The sequence below is a fragment of the Myotis yumanensis genome, unplaced genomic scaffold (assembly GCF_028538775.1).
Source record: "Myotis yumanensis isolate MYYU_CA2020_CCGP unplaced genomic scaffold, mMyoYum1.0.hap1 SCAF_16, whole genome shotgun sequence".
Lineage (NCBI taxonomy): Eukaryota > Metazoa > Chordata > Mammalia > Chiroptera > Vespertilionidae > Myotis > Myotis yumanensis.
In genome coordinates this window covers 14,704,629-14,729,517 of record NW_027223767.1, presented here as the reverse complement: position 1 = coordinate 14,729,517, position 24,889 = coordinate 14,704,629, and the positions used below count along the sequence as shown (strand labels likewise).

The 24,889-nt window shown below is 42.9% G+C and overlaps 2 protein-coding genes across 4 annotated transcripts in view; one reads left to right on the top strand and one right to left on the bottom strand.

The window, feature by feature from the left end:
* Positions 1-50: 50 nt before the first annotated feature.
* RPAIN (RPA interacting protein) lies at positions 51-8,935 on the bottom strand. Of its 3 annotated transcripts, none has more exons than XM_070393025.1 (7): positions 8,510-8,645; positions 7,072-7,242; positions 6,012-6,072; positions 3,568-3,679; positions 3,391-3,454; positions 2,210-2,350; positions 51-201 (listed from the first exon to the last, which is right to left on the bottom strand). In XM_070393025.1, the coding sequence occupies exons 1-7, from the start codon at positions 8,588-8,590 to the stop codon at positions 172-174; spliced, it is 660 nt and encodes a 219-aa protein (XP_070249126.1). In that variant the 5' UTR covers positions 8,591-8,645; the 3' UTR covers positions 51-171. The 3 variants fall into 3 exon arrangements, with proteins under 3 accessions (XP_070249126.1, XP_070249127.1, XP_070249125.1); XM_070393026.1 differs by lacking the exon at positions 51-201 and adding an exon at positions 208-423 and having other exon boundaries at positions 8,510-8,935; XM_070393024.1 differs by lacking the exons at positions 51-201; positions 3,391-3,454 and having other exon boundaries at positions 2,243-2,350; positions 8,510-8,932.
* A 198-nt stretch (positions 8,936-9,133) lies between these two features.
* NUP88 (nucleoporin 88) overlaps positions 9,134-24,889 on the top strand; it is a 32,335-nt gene continuing 16,579 nt past the window's right edge. Inside the window, exons 1-5 of the mRNA XM_070393710.1 lie at positions 9,134-9,470; positions 13,747-13,916; positions 15,377-15,502; positions 18,406-18,492; positions 22,896-23,072. Of these exons, the coding sequence (XP_070249811.1) occupies positions 9,159-9,470; positions 13,747-13,916; positions 15,377-15,502; positions 18,406-18,492; positions 22,896-23,072 (872 nt within the window). The 5' untranslated portion in view covers positions 9,134-9,158. The remainder of the gene's footprint in view (positions 9,471-13,746; positions 13,917-15,376; positions 15,503-18,405; positions 18,493-22,895; positions 23,073-24,889) is intronic.

Below are 24,889 nucleotides of genomic sequence, written 5' to 3'. Positions count from 1 at the left end.
TCTATCTGTATTCCTTCCTCCTTCAAACTGCATAACCAAACACCAAGAGCCAAGATGTTTGAAAGGTTTTAATACAAAATAAGTTACAAATGAAAGGTTGTATTTACAAGGCCCCCTCAGACGGTCTGAGTTGGTTCCAACCCAGCAGGAGGATGTGAGTAAAGGCTGGCTTTAGATGATCGCAGCCCGAGCATCGCAGGCCTGGATTTAAATAGAGAAAGTAGCTTAAGATTTATCTCATAGGGCTGAATGTTGTCATCAGCAGTCACATTTATGCTGCCATTAAATCTCTTACTTAGGAAAGGATGCTGAGTTACTTAGGAAATAGTTGCGGGTATAGTTGTAAGAGGCTTGGCTGGGTGTCAGTCCTGTGGTGTCAAAACAACTGCCTTTTAAACCCTCAGCAACAATAGTACCTGCAAACTACAAATCCTGGCAATGGACTGATTTGATATCCTCACCTCAGGAACCCTGTGACCAAAAAGGTTATTCAGACTTCTGAGAGTTGACAGCTATTAGAGCTCAGCAAGGAGGTGTGGTTCCTTCAGCTTAACAGGATTGAAACAGGCATGCACCATGGTGAGGTACAAATTATGCACACTGACTACAATCAGCTCAGACCCATTCATTCTAGCATACCTTCCCTGGTCTCCCCTAACAATCAGTAAGCACTCGAATGTAAACCTGGTTTCTGATTCCTTGACAGCTCAGCCCCACCACAGTGCTAAGGAATCCTGTGCTTAACCTTGACACCACATCCATAGGTAATATACTTGGCTTTCTGGTGGTCTAACATCCCCATCCCATGACTAGCCCTAGACTACTGTCCCTCTCACATTTCCAATATTCCAAGTCCTTAGGGCTCTATGTACCCAACTTTGGTAACCCACACCTATTTTCACCCTCACACCCACGCTTAATGACCCTACAGCCTGACACACTGGATCTTGAGCCTAATGATCTATTTTTCAAAGGAGTCTCTGGGATAGGCTACTGAAGACAATTTTGTCCTTCCTCTCCTGTTTCTCATCTTGGTATGACTGCCTTCTGCCCAGCAATGGCCTCCCTCTGCCCCCTGAGCCAGCACTGTCAATCATGCTGTCCCCACCACTGATGCCTCCACAGCCCCTGCCTTCCAAACCTCCCCCTCCACTTGGCTTCCCTCCTGCTCTGGGCTGCAGGGCACCGATGGCCAAGTGGGCAGACGACTGCAGCTGGACTAAGCTAAGCAACCTTTCGCGTCCTTATGGAAGCCTTTATCCATAAAGGAAATCACCTCCTCTGAACTCCCACAGGCCCTCCCCCTACAGCTCTCCAGGGCTACTGACTACCTGTTTTCTATATTCTCTTAATTACCAACCCTAGACTTGAACTCAGAGAGAATGCATATTTTTGAATTTTAAAAAGTCCTCAACACATTTAAAAAGAAATGAATAGAATTGAATAACTTATGGAAGAAACTTGATAAAGTGAAATGTTGGCTGTACTAGGCAATACTGTTTATAACAAAAACAACCCCTGTAGGTAAACTGCCTTTGAAATGAGAGGGCCAGGAGAGAACTAGAGATAACCCAGGAGGAGGCCACAGTGCTGGACTTCCCTAAGTGCAGAGCGCTCACAACCCAGGGTTCCCCTTGCTTGGGACTTTAAGCTACAGCCAGAGGTTACTGTAAGAGACACTGGTTCCTACAGCAAGCGTAGGTTCTAAACCATGGTGGCTCTACGTCCACTTGTGTGGTCCTGTTCCCTCACACCTGACTTGTCACTTAGGGGGCCAGACAGCAGCCCCTGGTCCCCCCGTGAAGATTCTTGCTGAGGAGGCCAGCCTGATGCTGCCCTGCTGTGGTTCCTGTTCCGTGTCCTACTGACAAACTGGTACCATGCTGGCCTACCTGGTCTTACGAATATGAAATAATCAGCTTCACCTAAGGCCACTGCTACCAATCAAACAAGAGCAGGCAGTGCCGCCAGCCTTCCTAATTCCAGTCCAATGCACCTCCCACCATCCTGTGCTGCCTCTGTCCTGCCCCTTTCAGGGAATGACTGGACTTTTCATTGAACAGGCTCGTCACCTTCACTTTCCTATTCAAGTAAACTCAGAGAATAAACTGCTTTTAAACGTGTACCTGTTTCCAACCTATGATTTCTCCCAGAGCAGGGATAAACCAAACACTGAGCTGCCCCTACCGTGGGTCCCCGGGAGGCTTACCAGGCAGCTCATGAGAAGACTGGACTTTCTTCCTGTCCCTTCAGTGACTGAAAATTGAGGTGTGTGAGGACAGTGGGCGCTGTGCTCATTCATGCTGTCCTCTAAACAGGCACGAAGTTTCTGCTCTGTCAATTCTGGAGACTAAAAAACAAAAAGGTTAAACCGCAACCTAATCTTAGTTACCTCATCATCAACAGGTAGAAAAACCTGATTCCTCACGATAACCTGTATCTGTGATGACTTGACTCCTTGGACCTTTAAAAGTGCTCATGATTGTACTAAAAAGGTCTCTAAGCCAGTCTCCACCTGACTGCCTCTCCAGACAACCAGAGCTCTCCTCTCCTCTGTAAAGCACCCTGCCACACACAGCACCAGGGACACTTGGAGCCGTCCTGTGCTTCTGCCTCCACCAGCCAAATGTATTCCCACCAAGAGCCAGCACTGCTTGGTCCCAGATCTGTCTGTGCTAATTGAATTTACTACTGTAACTGAGTAATCACATATTATGTTAAACAACAAAATAAGAGAATGAAAACAAAGTTTTCTTTTTTGTAATAATAAGTGGGATGTTTAGGAAACTCGAAAAAATGAGTTGCTTAAAAAATAAAGCTGTTAAATAAAAGGGAGGAAAAATCCTAAAGTTGCACACTCAGCTTCTCAATGCACTTTTCAGAAACAAATTAGAAGCTCCAGGCAATGCATTATAAGAGTGGTTTGTAAAAAAAAAAAGACAGCTCTCCAATCAGCAGAGCCCCACTCAAAGACTGGCAAGTAAATTTATATGCTTGAAATTTACTATGTTTCATTTTGATAATTCACCACTCTAATCAATTGACAAACTTTCACTCCCTGTCATGTCAGATAAGAGGGCTCCCTCTGTATTTTAAGATCACTGAAGCTTAAATTCTGAGTGTAGGTGTGTCTTCATATATGGACAATTTTTATGGATAAGTGTTTAACAAATGGCTCTGGGGTGGGGGCAGGGACCCCCCCTGGTTTGTGTGCTTGCCAATTTCCATGCTGTATATATTCTCACCATGGCTGACTTCAAGCTACCAATGTGAACCGAAAATGAGCTGGGAAAAGATGTGCACAGCCATCTCCAACACACTACTGAAGGGTCTTAAGGCAAATAGATAATTGTGGACAAAGGTGACAAAATCTGGGTGTGTAACACTTACATGAGATGGGATGTACAGGCCACACTGACACATGACCACACCGCTTGTTATTCTCAGGTTGTACCTAGAGGCAGAATTAGGACCCCATAGCTTCATGGCCAGCAGAGGGGAAATTCCACTCGTTTTGGAGTGGAGGGTGGGAACCAACAATGCTGAAAAGGTGTGGAAAACTCTTACTTTATGCACACAGGACAGATGAGGGAGTTTGCTTCCCACTCAGCCAGTATGATGCTGAGACACTGCTCATCAAACTGCAAGCTCTTCTCGTATTCATTGATGATGGACTGTTCTGCAAGGCAATGGACAGGCGGAGCGCTTCACCATGCTGCACCCAGCTGTCCTGTATTTAGTGCTAACTTCACCTTCACAAGCTTCATCCACCTGAGAAAAATTCAGGTAAAACCATGCTACCAATCACTACATAGTTACTCTTCCCTCAGGCTTCCTCTTGTTGGATTCCTCCCCTCCTGTCTGGCCTCACTTTGTGAGCAAAAGAGGTGAAGTGGTGAGGCTAAGGGACAAGAAGAGGACTTTCACACACATCACCAGAGGCCGTAGCGTAGCTGTAGACTGTCAGTCAGGTCCCAGGGGCAGCTGGAGAAAGCTGACACAGGGCACTTCTTTCTGATGCCAGCCCACCCTGCTGAGTCCACAGTGATCTGTCCCCCAATGTCCCTATGCTCAGAGTCTGTGTTGTTCAGAATCTATGTGTTCATTCGTTCAGCAAATATGCAACAATACCTAGGATGTGGCAGGCATGGGGTGCAAAGGTGAAAAAGACTGCTCCCTGCTCTTGATGAGCTCAGTCTAGACCAGTGGTTCTCAACCTTGGCTGCACATTAGAATCACCTGGGAATCTTTTTAAAATCCTGATTTCTGGGCCTCATCCTCGGGAAATTCTGTTTCTTCGTTACTAATGTTGTGGCCCCACCCCATAACAAAGAAACAGAATTTCTGGAGGATGAGGCCCAGAAATCAGGATTTTAAAAAGATTCCCAGGTGATTCTAATGTGCAGCCAAGGTTGAGAACCACTGGTCTAGACTTTAGCTCAGGGGTCAGTAAACCACAGCCCACAGGCCATATCCAGCCCAACTTCAGTTTTTTAAATAAAGTTGACTGGAATATAGCCATGCTCACGTGTTTATGTATTGTCTGACTGTTTCCATACTACAACCGCAGAACTGAGGAGTTGCAACAGAGAAAGCATGGACCACAAAGCCTAAAGTATTTACTATCTGGACCTCCACAGAAAGTTTCTCAATCTCTGTTCTAGCGTGTTCCATCTGACTGAGTATGGGCAGAACACAGTGAATCCTTATCACTTCAGATTTTTTAAACATACCCCAAAAGAAATATTTAGTGAATCTTTTGTTTCACCACTAAGATAGGTTTTGTAGGTGGGGGTGAAGGGTGAATCAATAAAAAAATCTATGGTCTAAATGGAATCAATACTAATCATAACTACTAACACTTGCATAGCACTTACAATATGTCAAATGCTATTTTAAGTCCTTTCCACATATTTTTAAAATATATATTTTATTGATTTTCTACAGAGAGGAAGGGAGAGAGATAGAGAGCCAGAAACATCGATGAGAGAGAAACATCGATCAGCTGACTCCTGCACACCTCCTACTGGGGATGTGCCCGCAACCCAGGTACATGCCCTTGACCGGAATCGAACCCGGGACCCTTCAGTCTGCAGGCCAAGGCTCTATCCACTGAGCCAAACCGGTTTCGGCTCCTTTCCACATATTAACTTATTCACTAATATTATCTTTATTTTAAAGATGAAGACACTGAGGCGTGGGGAGATTAAGTGCTTTGCCCAGGGCTGTACCAGTTAAAGTGGTAAAGCTCAGAAGTGAACCTCAGTAGCCAAGCTCAGGAGTCCATGGTCTTGCATCCTCATTTGTTGAAAGTTTTCAATATGCCAGACACTTCTCTACGTCTTCTACACATATTATTAAACGTAAGTTTCCACACACACAAACTTATAGGTTAGGCCTATTATCTCTATTTTACAGATGATAAATACTGAGCCTAGTCAACCTAGGGCAATGTGGAATAAATGAATTATGTAAGGTGTTAAATTGTGCACTGTACGGTGCTATGAATGCCTCAGGGAGTAGATGCTCACAAGACCCTGGGTAGTCGGTAAAGAATGGATGGGAAAGAAGACACTTAAATTAAGTTGTGCAAGAGAGCTGATCCTGCACTGTATCCTACAGGGTACAGGATTACTATCCATCTATTAATAGAGAGGTAGTGTCGGATAGTAGAATAAGCATGGGAACTGGATTCACAAAATTGATGTTGCTTCCCAGCTCCACCACTAGCTGTTCAGCCTGGGTGAGATGCCACTCTCGTCTGTCTCCTATTGCCTTGTAGGGTAGTTGTCAGGAGAAAATCAGCACGGAATGAGAAGTCTGAGCACAAGACCTGGCATACTTAAGACTCGTATTACTAGGAAGACAGCCAGTCAAGACTTCAGAGTAAAAGCAGAGACTTCTGGATGCTTGGCTGCAGGCAGAAGTAGAAGTTCAGAACTAATTCTGTTGAGAATAAAGGGCATTAGAGTGGCTAGGTTCAGGCAGGAAAGACCACTCCCAGAGATCACCTTGATCAATCAGCTCCTGTTGGATTTCCTCCAGCTCAGCCAAGTCCATCGGCTCCTCCCACTGCAAGAGAAAGTGGGATCATCAGAGGTTTGAAGTGATAATCAGTTGACAAGCCCCACAATGATTCATACTTGGAGGCTGGCTTGAAGAGCCCAGGTTTACCTGAGGAAATCAGTCAGTCCTGCCCTCCTGTAGACTATGCTGACAGTGGGGTAATGTGGTCATGCTGAGAAAGCATCAAGAAATGCCTAAACTACCCAGTGACAAAATAATGGCACTTAACTGGGGGCAGATCATATAGGGCAGCAGCTAAGTATGTGGTTCTGCCAAGCTATGTGACCGCCAGAATGTTCCTAACCCCTGTAAACCTCAGTTTGGGCTTCTGTAAAATGGGAATAAAACATAGCTGAGAAGGTTGTGAAGGTTATTGTGAGTACTAATTGTGATTATATAACACAAACATTTGGCTTACTATAGGACACATAAGAGATACTGAATAATGCATCATTATTCTAGAGAGCTTTGATGTTTTCAAAGCAGTTTCCCACATGTTTTCTTATATAGTACTCACAATACTGACATTATTGTCTTCATTTCATAAATATAAAAACTAAAGGCCAGCGAGGCAGAGTGGAGTTAAAAAGCAGTATCAAAACCAGGATCAGAATTCCAGAGCTGCTGGCTTCCAATCCAGTGCTCTCCCGACACCTGGTAAAAGGTTTCTATCCGCACTCAGCTCCCAATTCTGACTGAGATTAGAATCAGAAAGCTCCTGGAGACCTTCTTAAAAAGCAAGATTTCGAGCCACATGACCACTGCATCAAAACGTCCAGGGGTGTAGCCAAGGAGTAACATTACTTTCTTTTTAGTTTCATAATTGAATATAATGCAATGATGCAGCAGGTCAACAGTCTGGTACTTAGGAACCATTCATCTAAAACAGACTAACGTTAAAGGTAGAAGAAACTGGGTTAAAGGCTGTTAGAATCCCAACTGTAGGTTTGAGAGTATATGGGTGTAGATGACTCGGGGAAATAGGCAAACACATCCCAGCCTGACCTGAGCCAAGGCCTCTGGGCAGCTTTCCATCGAGTGCCAAGCATTCCATTCCTCTTCCATCAACTCTTGTGCGAGAAGGGTGCTCTGAGCCCTCCCTGCCACATTGCCTCCAGCCTGTCGGTATTTGTCCAGGAGCCTGTCCCGGCTGTTTCTCATTCTCTCCAGGCATCCCTTGGAAGAAGGGAGGAAGGTGGGAGGGGGGAAGGAGTATGGGGAAGGGGGAAGGGGTATGGAGGAGAGGGGGAGGGGTATAGGGGAGAGGGAAAGAGGTATGGGAGAGGGGAGAAGAGGGCAGGCAATTCCATAAAAAGCAAACAAACAAACAGTACCTCTTAGATTTCATTATTAAAACATTAAAGAAAACTTATAGACACGAATTATCAACTACAATCCAAACTATTGTTAATTTTGCATATTCCCCTCCCATCCTTATCCACATGTAGATAATGAAATTACAATACTTTGTTCGCATATTTCCAGGTCACTGTATTTCACGTTCTACCTTCAACACCAGCTTCTTTAATGGTTGGATGATAACAGCTCAACACCCATTGTCCTGTTATACAGGTCGTTTGCACCGCTTCCACATTCTTGCTGCTCTAGGTATGGCTGCAGTAGTCACCTAACTGTACAACAGTGTTTCTAAACTTGGGGCAATTTGTCCCCCAAGGGACATCTGGCAATGCCTGGAGACACTGTTGGTTGTCATAACTCTAGTGTCAGGGCTACTGGCATCCAGTGGGTAGAGGCCAGGGACTCTGCTAAACATTCCACAACGCACAGAACCACCACCCACAACAAAGAACTGTCTTCCTCAAAATGTCAATGGCCAAGGTGAGAAACCCTGATGTCAACAGTCATTTCCAGCATCAGATTATATTCCTGGGCTACCTCTACTACTTACGGGACTCCTGCAGTCCTAGGCAATGTTACAGGACGCACGCTGAGCTCAGACTAGGTCAGAACTAAGATGCGGTACAACTCTGCTAAGGCAGTAAGTGAGGCTCTCCTGAACAGACGCTCTACCTTGAACAGAAATAATTTCTCTCTTGCATGAGGTGCGTATACAGTACACAAAGTGCCTTCTCGGCGCCCACTACCCAACAACAGCAGGTGCTGTTACTGTAGAGTGCAGAAGGGTGGCAATGGTCACACTTCGAATTTAAAACAAACCCAAATCCAAAACTAAGGGGCCTGAGGCTGGTCCGGCCCGGGCTAATCCCGCACCCAGGGGTCCAGGAATTCCGGGAGGCAGCCGGGCGATGGACAAGACCCAGACCTACAGGTGCGAAGACTTGAGTCCCAGGTCCACCTCCACCCGCCAGGCACTCCTGACACCTGCCTCATGCGGCGAAGGCACTGAGGAGAGCGGTTCCTGGAGGGATTAGGGGGATGACCACGGCCCGCCCAGCCAAAGCTTCTCAAATCCCACACTCACCTGCCTGAATGTCTCTTTCCACGGAGGCGAGCCCACCAATTTGTACATCGACCGGTGCGGAGAACCAGACTGCTCTTCCATCTCCCCTCCGAGGGAGCAGCCTCCGGAAAGCCCCGCCCCTGCGGGCGCGCAGAACCCTGGGAGTTGTAGTTTCTGGTTGCTGATCATACTACACAGCAGGGAATTCTGGGAAGTGTTCTACTGGCCGTCCCAATAAGGAGACAGCTTTGGGCAAACGAAGGGTGGGTAATTGCGGGAGTGACATCCGTGAGGTTAACCCACCTGGGTTGAGGAAGTTAAGTCTCGAGGAAAAGCTTTGAATATCTAGGTTTACCCAGGTGGAGGTGTCCAATAAGCAATGAGATTCACAGGAGTAAGACTCTCAGGTTCTAGACTTTTCCGCGGCCCCAAAACTTGAAACCGGCACTGGCCGATCGACTTTCTCGTCCCGCCCCCTGGGGCGTGACTGGCTATTGGCTATCCACTAGCGATGCCGCTGCCTGATAGGCTGGCCTCACTTTATTAACCTAGTCTCGTGCTTCCGGGCTGCCTGCTCGCTGATTCGCCAAAGCAGTGGGCGGCCGGCCGCGGATTGGCTGCGCTCAGCGGCGGGCTGAGCAATTGGGATGAGGGGAGCAGTTGGGCCAAGATGGCGACCGCCGAGGGACCCTCGGGCGACGGCGAACTGTGGCAGACCTGGCTTCCTAACCACGTCGTGTTCTTGCGGCTCCGGGAGGGACTGAAAAACCAGAGTCCAGCCGAGGCCGAGAAGCCGGCTTCTTCATCATTGTCTTCGTCGCCGCCGCTGCCGCCGCCGCCGCCGCAGTTGCTGACGAGAAACCTGGTCTTGGGCCTCGGCGGAGAACTCTTCCTGTGGGACGGGGAAGGCAGCTCTTTCCTAGTGGTTCGCCTCCGGGGCCTCGGCAGCGCGGGGGAGGAGTCCTCCCTCTCCCAGTACCAGGTACGGCCCGGCTCCTCTTGGACATGAACCTCGTCCGGGATCCGAACTAGTTTTTTGTTTGTTTGTTCCCTCCCCATCCTGGCTATTTTTCGTCTTCTGTGAGGCGTGCCGTTCCAGTGTAAGCAGACAGACGTCCAGCCTCTGGGAGGGGCACGGTCTCGCTCTTATTTTCACTCCACCCTAACATGGCCACGTAACCTTCCGTAGCCCCTTTTTTGACCCGACACTGTGCCTGTCACAGTTGGAGGGACTCATGCTCTCGGATGCGTGAGTTCTTGGGGCCCGGGAGGAAGGGAAGGACCACGTCAAGCTCAATAAATAGCGTCTGTCACGCAGGGCGAGGGGAGGGAGCGGGTGTGGTTCCTCTTTTTAGGAGGTTGGTCCTGAGAAACCTCAGTAATGATGTGACACTCAAAATCGTAGGGATAGTCCTAACTTCCTCTTGGGATTGTTACGAGCATCATCCGGGAATGGATTTGAAAGCACCACGTTTTGTGCCTGACACAGCGGAGGAATCCCCTGTTCCTTCATTTACTCTTTAGAAAATCAGGCCATCATCCCCAAGGTGGGAAGGGATTTTTGTTTGTTTTTGATAAGGCAGCAGCATGTGAAAGTGGGTGTGATCAGAAAGGACTCCATCCTGGCTGTAATCAAGCATGGCTTTCTGGAAATGTTCATGCTATAGGAGGGGCCCGGTGCACGAATTCCTGCACCTTGGAAGGAACTGTGGGCTGCGAGGCTCGGGTGGGCACAGGGGTGGGTCTTGGCCCATCCTCTGCGCCCTGCCAGGCCCCTCCCGCACCCGCAGCAGCCCCCCCCTCCCTCCCGCCGCTGGCCCTGCTGGCACCCACGGAGGAGCGATTGGGGCCTGGGGTCAGTGCTATCAGTGGGCGCAAGCAGCAGCTGCTGCCCCAATTGCTCCTCAGGAGCAGGGGGAGGGGGAGAAGCCCTCAGGGGCAATTGGGGCCGGCAGCCACTGCTCGCACCTGCTGACGGCGCCGAGCGATTGGGACTGGTGCCAGCCAGCGGGTGCCAGTGGGGCCGGCGACAGCAGCAGGTTCGAGTGCCGGGCAGGAGGACCACAGCGCACGGGAGCAAAGAATTTTCAGTAACCACCAGAGGCTGGCCCCAATGACAGTGACCGGTGCCTTGCCTTGGTCTGGCGCCCCCGCTCACCTGCTCCACCATCCCACCGTGGCCAGCGCCCGCTGTATTCCACGCACGCCCCCTGATGGTCAGCACGTGTCTATTTGCATATTAGGGTTTTATATTTGTATCTATACTAATAAAGAGCTAATATGCTAATGAGTGGGACGCTGTAACGTGTAACGACCAGGTCATTAGCATATTAGCTGGGGCGTTGCTCCGGAGATAGGGCAGAAGTGGGGAGGCGCCCAGAGGAGGCAGGACCATCCCGTGCTGGGGAGGGCAGGGGTGAGAGCCCATAGCACCCCCCCTCACCAGTCCTTCACTACCCACCGCTTGCAGCAGGCGGGAGGCTTCCACGCTCTCCTCCAGAGCCATGATGGGGCGGAGCCGCCGTGTTGCTCCGGAGACAGGGCAGAAGCAGGGAGGCGCCCAGAGAAGGCAGGACCAGCCTGGGGCGACTGGAGGGACTGAGGTCAGGGCTTGAAGCGGCCAGAGAAGGCCAGAGGATTTGGGGGCTGGGCCAGGTACGCTGAAGCTCTGCATGGACAGGTTCGGGTGTCAAGGCAGGGCTGCAGGTGAGTGGCCGACGCTGCGTGATATTGTGCGCGGAGCTCCTAGTAGATAATAAAAGACTAATATGCAAATCCACCAAACAGTGCACTCCCACAGGGGGAGCACCACTCAGCCAGAAGCCAGGCTCACGACTGGCGAACGCAACGCCTCTCCCGCCTCCACAGCAGCACTAAGGATGTCCGACTGCTGGGTTAGGCCTAAGCTGTCAATTGGACAGCCCCCGAGGGCTCCCAGATTGCAGGAGGGTACAGGCCGGGCTGAGGAACACCCCTCTTCTCCCCCGCCCCAAGTGCACAAATTTCATGCACCGGGCCTCTAGTTGGTAAGAAACTGATTTTTTTAGAGATTAAAAACTGCCGAAGCTGGTTTGGCTCAGTGGATGGAGCGTGTCGGCCTGCGGACTGAGAGGTCCCAGGTTCGATTCCGGTCAAGGGCATGTACCTTGGTTGCGGGCACATCCCCAGTAGGAGATGTGCAGGAGGCAGCTGATCGATGTTTTTCTCTCATCAATGTTTCTGGCTCTCTCTCTCTCCCCCTTCCTCTCTGTAGAAAATCAATAAAATATATTTAAAAAAAAACCCAAAAACTAAAAAACTTGGCGAACATTGTAATGCCACATCTAATGTGTGGCATTGTCTGATTCTTGTTGATGAGAAATGATTTGAAACTAAAGAGGTGCTAGATATATTTTTGCAGTTTTGAAAATAGGTCACAGGTCTACAATCTACTAACTTTAATATTTCAGTTTATAAGAGTAACTTACAAGATGCTCAGCACACAGTATTTCACTAGTACCCTACATTGCTGTGCAGCATTTGGCACAGTCATGAGTAAATTTTTCATATTTATTTATTGTCTACTTTTCTAGACAGTAAACACCAAGTCATGGCCTCTGTATGCCTTACTTATTTTTTTAGGTATTTCCAGTATTTCACTCAGCTCCTGGAACACATAAGCTCTCAGTAAATACTAGTGTTTGTCTGAATGACCCTCAATCTTCCAAAAGATCCAAAACTCTGAGATAGGCAAAAAAGCAGTTTAGCATGAGTTGCGAGTTTAACAAGAGTGTAAGTGGTGCCTTAGAAACAAAACAAACTAAAACCCCTAAGTACTCTGATTGTCACAAGTGATTTAAGGTAATTGGATTGTGTGTAGCAGAAGAAAGGTGGCTTCTATTTGATGTGAGGTAGACTGTCAAAATCAAGTAGAAAGAAAATAGGGGTTGAGAAGATAGGGAAAAGAAGGAAAGAACCATGACAGGAGGAAAAAGTCAGCAAAAAGGCAACTATAAAAAACAAACAGGCTTATAGACATCAGTAATAATTAATAGAAATCTCATATTCACAACGTCTTGTCTAAAAGGACTTTGACTTAGTGGGATTCTTCATACATAAGGATAAGCAATACGTTGGCAATTTCATGGTTTATTACTGAAAGTAGAAAGAAAAGAAAAAGGCAACATGGTAACGAGAATAGGAAGAAGTGACGTTTTTTGAGGACATATGATGCCGAGACAAACACTTCCATACCTGCATAGGTAAAGCACCATTTTACTTCCTACAGAAATTCTTAAACCCATTCTCTATCTTATTGTACTATTTCTAATATAATGTAATTATCATTTATTAATGCTTCTTAGTTCTTCATTTGTCTTCACTAAAACATTGAGAGTGAGTTATATTATGCTAAAGATACAGAGAGGAAAGACACAGATTCATAAGTAATTCATTCTTTTTTTAAAAAATATATTTTATTGATTTTTTTACAGAGAGGAAGGGAGAGGGATAGAGAGAGTCAGAAACATCGATGAGAGAGAAACATCAATCAGCTGCTTCCTGCACACTCCCCACTGGGTATGTGCTCGCAACCGAGGTACCTGCCCTTGACCGGAATCAAACCTGGGACCCTTGAGTCCGCAGGCCGACGCTCCATCCACTGAGCCAAACCGGTCAGGGCTAAGTAATTCATTCTTAATATTCGTAGTTGTATGGGATGAGCAAGTAAATAGATACTTAGAATGCAGGGTGATAAGACTGTAATAGAGGATGCTATAGGAGTCAGTCCAGAAAAGATGCACTTATCCCTGGGATATTTTTGGGGGAGGAAAGTGTATCGAGGCTTTCCTCCAAGAATGTGTTAGCTACCAAAAAAAAGGAAAATGAGGGCATTGCAGGAGGAGAAACACGTATGCAAAAACAGAGAAGCATAATAAAGCCTAATAATTACCCAGAAGTACAAGTTAATCTGATTGGAGTGTCAAGTACAAGAGGGGAATGGTGGAGAGTTGAGGCTGAAGTGGGAGCTGGAGCTTGATTATAAAGAGGAAATTTATGTGCAATATTTATTTATCAAGGTAGGGAAATTTGATGCATTTTATAACATTCCAGTCAAAATGGTTAGAACTATTTCTTCAGTTAATGGCTCGAGTGTAATTATCCAGAATGCTTCATTACCCTACAGTTATGGAAAACTAAAGCAGTACTGTGCTTTCAAGTAATTGCCACATATATTTACATTAAAATTAAGTATTTTGACCAGTTTGCTTTAATTTCAGAGATTGCTTTGCATAAACCCACCCCTGTTTGAAATCTATCAAGTCTTACTAAGTCCAACACAACATCACATAGCACTTATAGGAATTAAAGGACTTATGGTATTAGAATTACCTAAAAGATGGGGGAAGAATTCTGAATTTGAAGGTGGAAAATCAACAGTGAATTGTAGGTAAGTTGTATTTCCATTTAGTTGTTATCTTTTAATTTGTAATACATGCAGAAAATTACTCAAGACCATTGGTTCTTAAGGTATATTTACTGTGAATACTCCAGATGGTCTGCACATTGGCATCTTATAATAATGTTTATAGTATATGTGTGATTATGCTTTTTATTCTTCCTGAATTATCACGCTGCTCTCTCAATAGAAGTCAGGCTATTTTTCAAGTAGGTAAAAATAAGGTGTGTGTGTGTTTGTTTTTAAGTACATATTTTTATTGATTTCAAAGGGAATGGGAGAGAGAGAGAGAGAGAGAGAAACATCAATGATGAGAGAGAATCATTGATCCACTGCCTCCTGCACGCCCCCTACTGGGGATCGAGCCTGTAACCCAGGCATGTGCCCCGACCAGGAATTGAACCCTGACCTCCTAGTTCAGTGATGGAGAACCTATGACACGCGTGTCAGAGGTGACACGCAAACTCATTTTTTTGGTTGATTTTTCTTGGTCAAATGGCATTTAAATATATAAAATAAATATCAAAAATATAAGTCTTTGTTTTACTATGGTTGCAAATATCAAAAAATTTCTGTATGTGACACGGCACCAGAGTTAAGTTAGGGTTTTTCAAAATGCTGACACGCTGAGCTCAAAAGGTTCGCCATCACTGTCCTAGTTCATAGGTTGATGCTCAACCACTGAGCCACGCCCGCAGGGCGAGAAATAAGGTTTTTTGTTTGTTTGTAAAATATATTTTTATTGATTTCAGAGAGGGAGAGAGAAAGAGAGAGAGAGAGAGAGAGAGAGAGAGAGAGAGAGAAAGAAACATCAGTGATGAGAGAATCATTGATGGGCTGCCTCCTGTAAGCCCCCTACTGGGGATCGAGCCTGCAACCCAGGCATGTGCCCTTGACCGGAATCGAACCCAGCACCTTCCAGTTCACAGGCCGATACTCTATCCACTAAGCCAACCCTGGTAGGGCGAGAAATAAGGTTTTTTAATAGCAGTTATTATCTATGAATCAGACAGTTTGTTCATAAGTTCAATTAAGTTTTACTTTTGTATTATTTTTCAACAAACTCAGAAAAGTGAGAGTCCGAAAGATCTGTTGAAAAGAATATAAGATAGAAATCCACCTTTAGCTCTGTAATTTATAGGTTGGGTCCCTTTGAAGTATTTCTAAATTTCTATTTCCTCATTTCTACAATAGGAATGATAATATCTGCTCTTGTATTTTTCTTACAAGGTTACTAAAAAGATCAAATAAGGTAATATATCTGAAAAATACTTTTTATTTTGATTCTTTGATGTTAATCGAGTAGGTGCTTTGAATGCTCTTCTAGCAAGACTTAAGTGAAAGAAATTTGAAGGAAAGCAGAGCAAAGAGTGTTAAAATAGGTTTTCCTTTCGAATGTTTTTCATCGAAGAGCTACAAAATGTTTTGGAAAATTGTTGTCTTTATTTTAGTACCACTCCAATTGCTGAGAGATTTTTCACCAGTTCTACCTCTCTGACTCTAAAGCATGCTGCCTGGTATCCAAGTGAAATGCTGGATCCCCACATAGTTCTGTTAACATCAGACAATGTAATAAGGTAAAGTTTATTTTTATGTCTTACAGCTTTGTGAATAGGGAAGTTCTGTTTCTGTTTTCCAGTTAATAGCTCAAGGTACCACTAAAGGGGTCCTTGGATGTTAGAATGCTTTGTATGATGGCTGTTGTAGCCCCATTCTCAACATTCTAACTGCCCTAACTTACATGCCTTAATTACTGCTATTTCCTCTCAAATCTTCCAGTCTCTCCTATCCTAATCTGATTTGTAAGCACTGATAAAATAATCTTCCACAAACTATTTTCTTTATGTCACCATTTTGGTGGTAATGTGACAGGAGAAAGAGAATATAATTGGGAATAGAGAGATTGAATTCTTGTCCCAATGCCACTTCTGTCTTTGAGATCTCAAGCTTCTTTATAGGGAGTATTAGTTTCCAGTTTATAAAATGAGCAGATTTAATCATTTCTAAAGTCCCTTTCAGGTTTTGTACTCGATGATTAAATGCTCTAAAACTACAGATTTCTTTTATCAGTTAACTTTCTGTATCTGCCTTATGTAAAAAGTTGATGGGGAGATTCTACTAACTGAGATACAAATACCTCCAGTTTTATTTTTCTTAATCATTGCTTTTAACTGTGCTCTGCCAAACCTTCCTTCTGTACTGAATGCTTGATCCCGTAATGGCACCTTATACAGATCTCATAGCTTTCTGGTTACTTTTAGGTATAAAAACTAAGTCCATTTAAAACTCCGATCTCAAATCTATTTCAAAACTATACTGGGCCTATCACAGGTCAGACCTTGAGGCATCTGAAATGAGTGGAGAGGGCATGATCTGCTCTTTGACTCACCTTGAGGTAGAGGTGAAGTATAAGGAGGGGGCTGCCTCCTCTGGGTGTAACTCCTTGATAGTGGGAGTAGGAAGCATGGGGCAGCTGAGGCAAACATCTTACCTAACTGGTTATCTGTCAGTGATGGGGCAGAAGGGTGGGGGACATATCCCTGATTCTAGATTAATTGAGTTCCACCTGCTGCTGGTGGCCTGTTGATGTGCTAGTCTCTGCACCAATGGGGTGTATGTGTTTTCTGGGGCAGCTCCCTCCATCATTAAGGAGCTGTTTCCCATTGGCTCTATTAGCTGTCCATGCCCTGAACCCACTCTCAAGAGTAGCCCCAAACTTGATATTCCTCCCTTCTCTACTTAAACTTTTTGGTCGTTCATATGGAGTCATGGTAACTGCCAAGATCCTTTTCCTTGCCCTCCAGGGACCACAGAGACTATCCCATGGTCCTTTCTTATGCTGTGCCAGCCTCCCTCCTTCAGATATGTTCATATTAGATACCACATAGTGAGCACATGCCCCCAACCCTAGGATATGGAATGTCAGTTTTGCCCAAGAATTCCCTCTGTGGCCTGTAGTTTTCTGCAACACATCTGGCATTCAACTCAAATGAGATACTGATCTCCCTTTATTACAGGCACTCCTAAATCTCACTTTCTCTTAGAGCCTTCCCTGTCTACCCATTTGGTTTTGGAGTTGGGGATAAAGAAAGAAGGAGGGATTACCTCCCATTACAAATATTGTACTGTACTCCTAAGGACTCTTGACACCCTCTGTCTTAGTCTTCCTTTTATGTATGCTGGAAAAGGAAACAGTGGGAGATAGTATAGTCTAGGCCAGTGATGGCGAACCTTTTGAGCTCGGCGTGTCAGCATTTTGAAAAACCCTAACTTAACTCTGGTGCCGTGTCACATATAGAAATTTTTTGATCTTTGTAACCATAGTAAAACAAAGACTTACATTTTTTATATTTATTTTATATATTTAAATGCCACTTAACAAAGAAAAATCAACCAAAAAAATGAGTTTGCGTGTCACCTCTGACACGTGTGTCATAGATTCACCATCACTGGTCTAGGCCTTCCTCACTTAAGCCTTAAAGGAAGTATCTGGCCTCAATTATTATAAAGGTTCTTTTTTAGACATGGGGTATTTAGCACTTCTCTTTTCCTAAGCTGTGGATTTTGTTGACAATTTCAGGGCAACAAGAAATTCCCACAATGTCTGTTGCATTTACTTTTTCACTATTCCCCATTACAATATATACTGTTTTGTGCTTATGTATATTTTGAAGTCAGTAAAGTTTATAGGAAGACCACAGTGAATGTGTGTTCAACTGGATCAAATTTTCATTTAAAATATTTATAAGATGGTATTTTATTGGTAATGGAACAGACTGAGTTTTAAAATCCTTAGTGGGTCAGACAAAATAAGTGATTAATTTTATTAATTTGTAAAAAGACTTCGTAAGAGACATTGGATTTCTAATAATACTGACCTTTTGAAAGTTCTTTCTCCTTTTAACAGTAGCCATTATATGCTGTGAAAATTTAAGTTATTTTACATTAAAGTGATTTGGTAAAAATCTTTTTTTCAGTTTTAAACTTTCCTTGAGAAAATAGGGATGCGTGATAGTTTTTATATCACAGAAACATGTATTGTAGGCTACACATCACTCACTCTGCTGGTCAAAATAGTGAGATGTAGTTCCTTCTCTAGTGAGATTTGTTGTCTAACAGGCCGAGGAAGATGGGTATATTTGAAGGGAAGCTGGCAAACTTAGGGGCAGTAGTGAGATGACTAGACAAGGTGAGTATGGCTAAGGATTTAGGATGGAAGAGACAGGTGCAATGCCATGGAGTAGGCTAATAAAGAGTTTGGGTAAGGATGGAGAATATTTCTTCAGGTCCCAAGGAAACCTCCTAATGTTAAAGAACAAATGAAGTACCTACTTTGTCAGTAACAGCAAGATCTTTGACAAAGAAATGGTTGTGATAACTGGTAGGAAAATTCTCAAGAACTGACTAGATATAGAAGAAAGGACAATTTTGGGAAATGAAAGAATTTTAAGTGCTGGCTTCCTTCTCTTTTGATTGTTAGAATTTACTCTCTACGTGAGCCCCAGACACCCACTAAGGTCATCGTACTTTCAGAAGCAGAAGAGGAAAGTCTAATACTCAATAAAGGGTAAGTTTTTATTTGTGTCATGATATACTTTTCAAATGAGGTTATTGAGGTTATAAATGCAATTTTAATAGAGATTGCAAATTTTCCAGGGGTGACTTTAGCATGCTTTTGGTAAGGTGAGAAATAAGCAAAAGAAAGCAATGTGACTAAATAACAAGAAGTTACAAATCTGAATATCTTTGTAACTACTAGCTTGATATATTTTTCAAGAAAGTTTGGAAATGTGAGTGGCTGAAACTGACTCCATGTTGTATCTTGAATAATAGAATAAATTTTAATATTGCAAAGTACAGAAAAGGTGAAAGGTGAGAGTGTTGGGGTAGAGGCCTACCAGCTATTCATTCACTCAGCCGATTGCTGAACTCCCAGACCAGCAACCAGTATCCCAGAACCTGGAGTGGAACATAGATAGCCCTTCTGATTCCCCTGTGACCCTGGCTTTTATGTTTTCTTATCCACTACAGAGGCAAGTTCCTGGCTACTTTGACCACTAACCCAGTCACTCTTGAACTCACAAACCCGATTCCTCTGGCCTCCTGATCAATCTTTCTGGTGACTACCACACATGATCACCTACAGTGTGTCTTTGTCTGTCAGACTTACTTCGCTTAGCATAATACCCTCTCAGTTCTTCCATGTTGTTACAAATGGATTTCATTCTCTTTTTATGGTCGAGTGATATTCCATTGTATATCTGTACCACAACTTTTTTATCTATTTGTCTATTGATGGGCACTTGAGATGCTTCCATATCTTGGCTATTACGTATGTACATAGGGGTGCATATATCTTTCTTGGTTTCTTTAGATAGAAACCCAGAAGTGGAATTGCTGGGTTTTTATTATTACTTTTCCTTTTTTTTTTTTTTTTGTACTATTTTAAATTTTTTTAGGAACCTTCATACTCTTTTCCATAGGGACTGCACCAATTTGCAATCCTACCAATAAGACCCAAGAGTTTTCTCCACATCCTTGCCTACACTTGTCGTTTATTGATTTTTTGATGATAGCCATTCTGACAGGAGTGAAGTGATAACTCATGTGGTTTTAATTTCTCTGGTAATTAGTGACATTGAGCATCTTTTCATATGTCTGTGGGCCACCTGTATGTCATCTTTGGAGGGTTTGTTTAGGTCCTCTGGCATTTTTTAAATTGGATTTTTTTGTGTATTATATGTTAAGTTGTAAGAGTTTTTTTTATAAATTTGGGATATTAACCACATATCGTATGTATCTGGCTAATATCTTCTCCCAGTTGGTAAGTTGTCTTTTTGTTTTGCTTGTTTCCTTTGCTGTGTAAAAACTTTTTAGTTTTCCCTGACCAGGTGGCTCAGTTTGTTGGAACATTGTTTGGTATACCAAAGGGTAGTGGGTTTGATTCCTGGTCAGGCCACATACCTAGGATGGGGATTAGATCTCCCTGGTCGGAGAGCATGCAGGAGGCAACCAATCTATATTTCTTTCTCACATTGATAACCCCCTCACCCCACCCGTCTCCCTTCCCTTCTCTTTCTCTCCCCCTTCCTCTCTCTCTCAAATCAATTTTTTTAGAAAAGTATCCTCAGGTGAGAATTTTTAAAAAAACCTTTTTAGTTTAATGTAGTCCCATTTGTTTATTTTTTCTTTGTTTCCGTTGTATCAAAAAATATATATATCACTAAGAGCAATGTCAGAGAGTTTACTGCCCATGTTTTCTTCTAGGAGTTTTATGGTTTGGGGTCTTAATGTAAGTCTTTAATTCAGTTTATTATTGAACTGATGTTTGGGAATATTAAGAGCACAAATTGGGGTGTGTTCCTTCATAGAGGATTTTCATCAGCTTCTACTAGGAGTTAGAGGTTGCCATCAACCTGGGATCACTTTGATAGCACCAGAATTGAAAGTTTCAGTTAAATGATTCTAATGTCTTACAGCAGCAGCTACTTCAGTTTCAGTGTGTCCATCTCCAAAATAGGGAAATAACTGCCTCTGGGAAGTGACAGGCCCTGTTCTGGTATCAGGACATTTTCTCCCCTGCGGTGCTTCCATAGCTTATACCTTCTTCTGACAGACACATGTCTAGATGAGAGGCAAGAGAGCCATGTTCAGAGCTTTGGCTCTGGTGTCAACACAACTAGCTTCTAATCTCAGCTCTTCCACTTGTCAGCTGTGGCATTTGAGCAAATTACTAAGTTGCATTAAGCTTCATTTCCATAACTATTCCACAAATATAAAAAATAATAATAGTCTGATTCCAAATCTTAGCTATTGTAAATTGTGCTGCTATGAACATAGGGGTGCATATATCCTTTCTGATTGGTGTTTCTGGTTTCTTGGGATATATTCCTAGAAGTGGGATCACTTGGTCAAATGGGATTTCCAATTTTAGCTTTTTGAGGAAACTCCATACTCTTCTCCACAGTGGCTGCATTATGCTAAGTGAAATAAGTCAGAGAAAGATAAATATCACATGATCTCACTCATTTGTGGATTATAATGAACAACATAAACCAATGAACAAAAATAGATCTAGAGACAGAGAAGCATCGATCAGATGCTCAAACCTCAGAGGGAAGGCAGAGGAGGGTGGGGCTAAGGGGGAGAGATCAACCAAAGGACTTGTATGCATGCACATAAGCCTAACCAATGGATATAGACAGTGCGGGGTGAGGGCATGAGTGGGGGCGTGGGGGGACAATGGGAGGATAAGGACACATTTGTAATACCTTAATCAATAAAGGGAAAAAATTTTTTTAAAATAATCTAGGGTAGCAATACTTATAACAGACAAAAAGTAATAATAATAGTGCTCATTAGGATTATTGTGCAGAATAAATGAGACTATGCATTAAAAGTACTTAGCATGGGTCTTGGCACAGATAAGTCCTTATTAATTGATACCAATTATCATTATTAGATAGATAATTAGAAATAATACTAAATTTGATAAGTTCCCACTAAGTTTTAATGGCTTTGAAGTTTAAGTCTCTTTAATTTCTATGTCTGTTTGTTCCCATTTATTGTCTTAATTTTTTAGTTTAACTCACGCAGTTCTTTTATTCTGGATATTGGGATTTCTCATTTTTAGCTTTCTGATAACCATATACCTTTCCATGTGATAAAAAAAACTATGATATGGTACTTATAATACCTTACTTAGAATGATGTTGATTATCATCTGTATGAAATTGTGGTTTTATTTTAACCATATTCATTAACCTTGTATTACTCTGGAATCTTTGAATAATCAATTACACTAAATTTTAAAATTATAAAAACAGCATGTTTTATCATTTATCTTTTCTGATTATAAAGATAATGTATAGCCCTAACCGGTTTGGCTCGGCGGATACAGCGTCGGCCTGCGGACTCAGGGGTCCCAGGTTCGATTCCGGTCAAGGGCATGTACCTTGGTTGAGGGCCTATCCCCAGTGGGGGGTGTGCAAGAGGCAGCCGATTGATGTTTCTAACTCTCTCTCCCTCTCCCTTCCTCTCTGTAAAAAATCAATAAAATATATATTTTTTAAAAAAGATAATGTATATTTATTATAGAAAATTGGGAAAACTATAGTGAAGTATTAAGAAAATGAAATCTTTTGTAGTCTCCTATTGTCTGAACTCAATATAGCAACCAGAGTGATACTTTGGGTGTAAATCAGATCATTCTACTTTCTTGCTCTCCATACTCCATTGACTGCCCCCTCTCCAGCTTCATTTCTCCCTCTGTGCCTTGGCTCTCTAACTTTAACCACCTTGGTCTCTTTGCCATTCCTTAGACACCATTAACCACCTTCCCACCTTAGAGCCTTGCATGTGTCCTTCCCTCTGCCTCAACTGCTTCCCTACGTAACCCAGATGTGCTCCGTTGCTTCCTTAAAGTCTCAAGTATCCTCTTACCAGAATCCTTTCAGACCACCTCCTCTAAAAAACAGCACCTCCATCAGTACCCTCTTACCCTCCTTTATTTTCTTCATAGCATCATTTTCTGACTTTGTGTTATGTGTTTACTTCTCTGTTGTAGGTCTCTATTACTAAAGAGCAGGTCCTTGTTTAATTCACTGGTGTATTCCTAGAACTTGCAACAGAACCTGGCACAGAGCAGATACTTAGTAAATATTTGTGGAGTAAATGCATCCTACTATTCAGGTGTAACTATTGATGTTTTCTTCCTGTTTCTTATTTGTGTTTGTGCATATCTCTATGTGTATATTTTTATTATTGTGTGTCTTTATAATTAAAGTAGCATTATATAATTTTATGGCCTTCTTCACTTAATTTTATGAGGATTTTCCAATGTTGCTTCACATTCTTTATAATCATAGTTTTTTGGTATTCTCTATTGGTTGACTACACTTCCATCCCATCTCCTATTATTAGACATTTTGATTTTTTTTTCAACAAGTTGGTTTTTAAATCTCTTTTCAGGAGGGCATATACTGCATCTCTAGGAGAAACAGCAGTTGCATTTGACTTTGGGCCATTGGCAGCCATCCCGAAGAATATTTTTGGACAAAAAGGCAAAGATGAAGTAGTGGCATACCCACTGTACATCTTATATGAGAATGGAGAGACTTTCCTTACATATGTTAGTCTGTTACACAGGTAAGTTGAGGAAGTGACCCATCTAAATGAAAGCCCAGCTTGTGCTCCAGTAGAGATTGTCATAGTTCAACTTATTTACTTATTTATTGTCATAGTTGGAGTTATTTATTTATGTATGTATGTATGTATTGCCATGGTTTGATGTGGGATCTGTTTTTGAATTGTGGAAGGTGTTGCTTGGCTTGCACCATTTGGAGAAAGATCTGGTACAGATCATAGGACCTTTCATTTACTCATATCAATATGGGAAAATGCCATAGTATTCTTGGATAATCACTTAAGATAAGACTGAATTTGTTTTCACAAAGTGTAGTCAACCAAAAAAGCATTTATTGTGTATCATATGAACAATATATTGTGGGGGTGGTTAGACATGGTAATCTGGTGTCTTACGTCCCAGCTGTGGGAAAAAGACATACATACACAAGAAAAGATAATTACCACATCAGTACAAAGACAGTAAGAACCCAGAAGAAGGAGAGATTATTCTGATTGAAGAAGTTACAGAAATTTTCATAGAGAAGCACTGATGTTATGTGGGACTTAAAGGTCTAATGCAGGATTAAATGAAGCATCAAGAAAGGGTAAGAGCATTTTAATTACCAGGGAAGCATGAAGTAGAGTATGAAAGTAAAAAATGCAAGTGTCATTCAAGGTTCAATGAGACATTTGGGGCTAGAGGAGAGGATTCTGGTAGGGAAAATTAAATGATAAAGCTAGAAATATCTGCCCAGGGAGAAAATGATGGATTTAAACACCTAGTTAAGGAATGTGGGTCTTTTCTGTAGGAATGGGGTAGTAAGAATGTAGTGATGGTTTCTCAGCAGGAGAAGATAAAATAATTGGTTAGGGAAGGGACTGGAGCAGAGAGACTTTAAAAAATTTTTTTTTTATTACTAATTTCAGGGAGAGGGAGAGAGATAGAAACATCAATGATAAGAGATAATCATTGATCCGCCACCTCCTGCACGCCCCACACTGGGTTCGAGCCTACAACCCGGACATGTGCCCTGATCAGGAATCAAACCATGACCTCCTGGTTCATTGGTCGAAGCTCCAACATTGAGCCACACTGGCCAGGCATTTGTTTTTGTTTTTGTTTTTGTTTTTGTTTTTGTTTTTCAGAGAGACTTTTAAAGAAGCTGTTGTAAAATTTATCTTAAAAGTCTACAAGAGTTAGAACTGCGATGGTTGTAATGCAAAGGGAGAAATGAACATAGCAGATACTACAAAGGAAGGATCAATAAGACTTAGTTATTGTTTGGATATGGTAGTGAGCCATTAATAAATACTGAGATCAGGAAGGGCAGCTAATTTGGGGGAAAGAGGATATAATAGAATTGTACACCTGAAACCCATATAATTTTATTAACCAATATCACCGCAGTAAATTCTTTTTTTTTTTTTTTTAAGTAGTTATAGGGAAGAGAGAGAGAGAGAATGCAAAATTATAAAGATGAGAAAAACTAAAGAGCTTGATAGATTGCAGAATGGTAAGGCTTCACTGCTAATTGCATTTTCCTTGACAGAAGTATTCTCTGCCTTCCACACATGACCTCTCTCAAGAGACTTGTGTAACATTATTACTCTCTCCCTCATTTGTCTACACTATGATCTACCTAATAATCTTATTCCCAAACCTAAAAGTCATCTACATTATCTTACATCAGTCCAGTTCCAACATTTTATTGATTTTAACATGAAAATTTCTTGATACATCCTTCTCTCTATTCCCTTGTCCTTCCTTCATACCCTCATCATCTTCTGCCTGGGTCCTTCTTAAAGGTTCTCTCCATGTCGTTCTCCTCACTACTCTC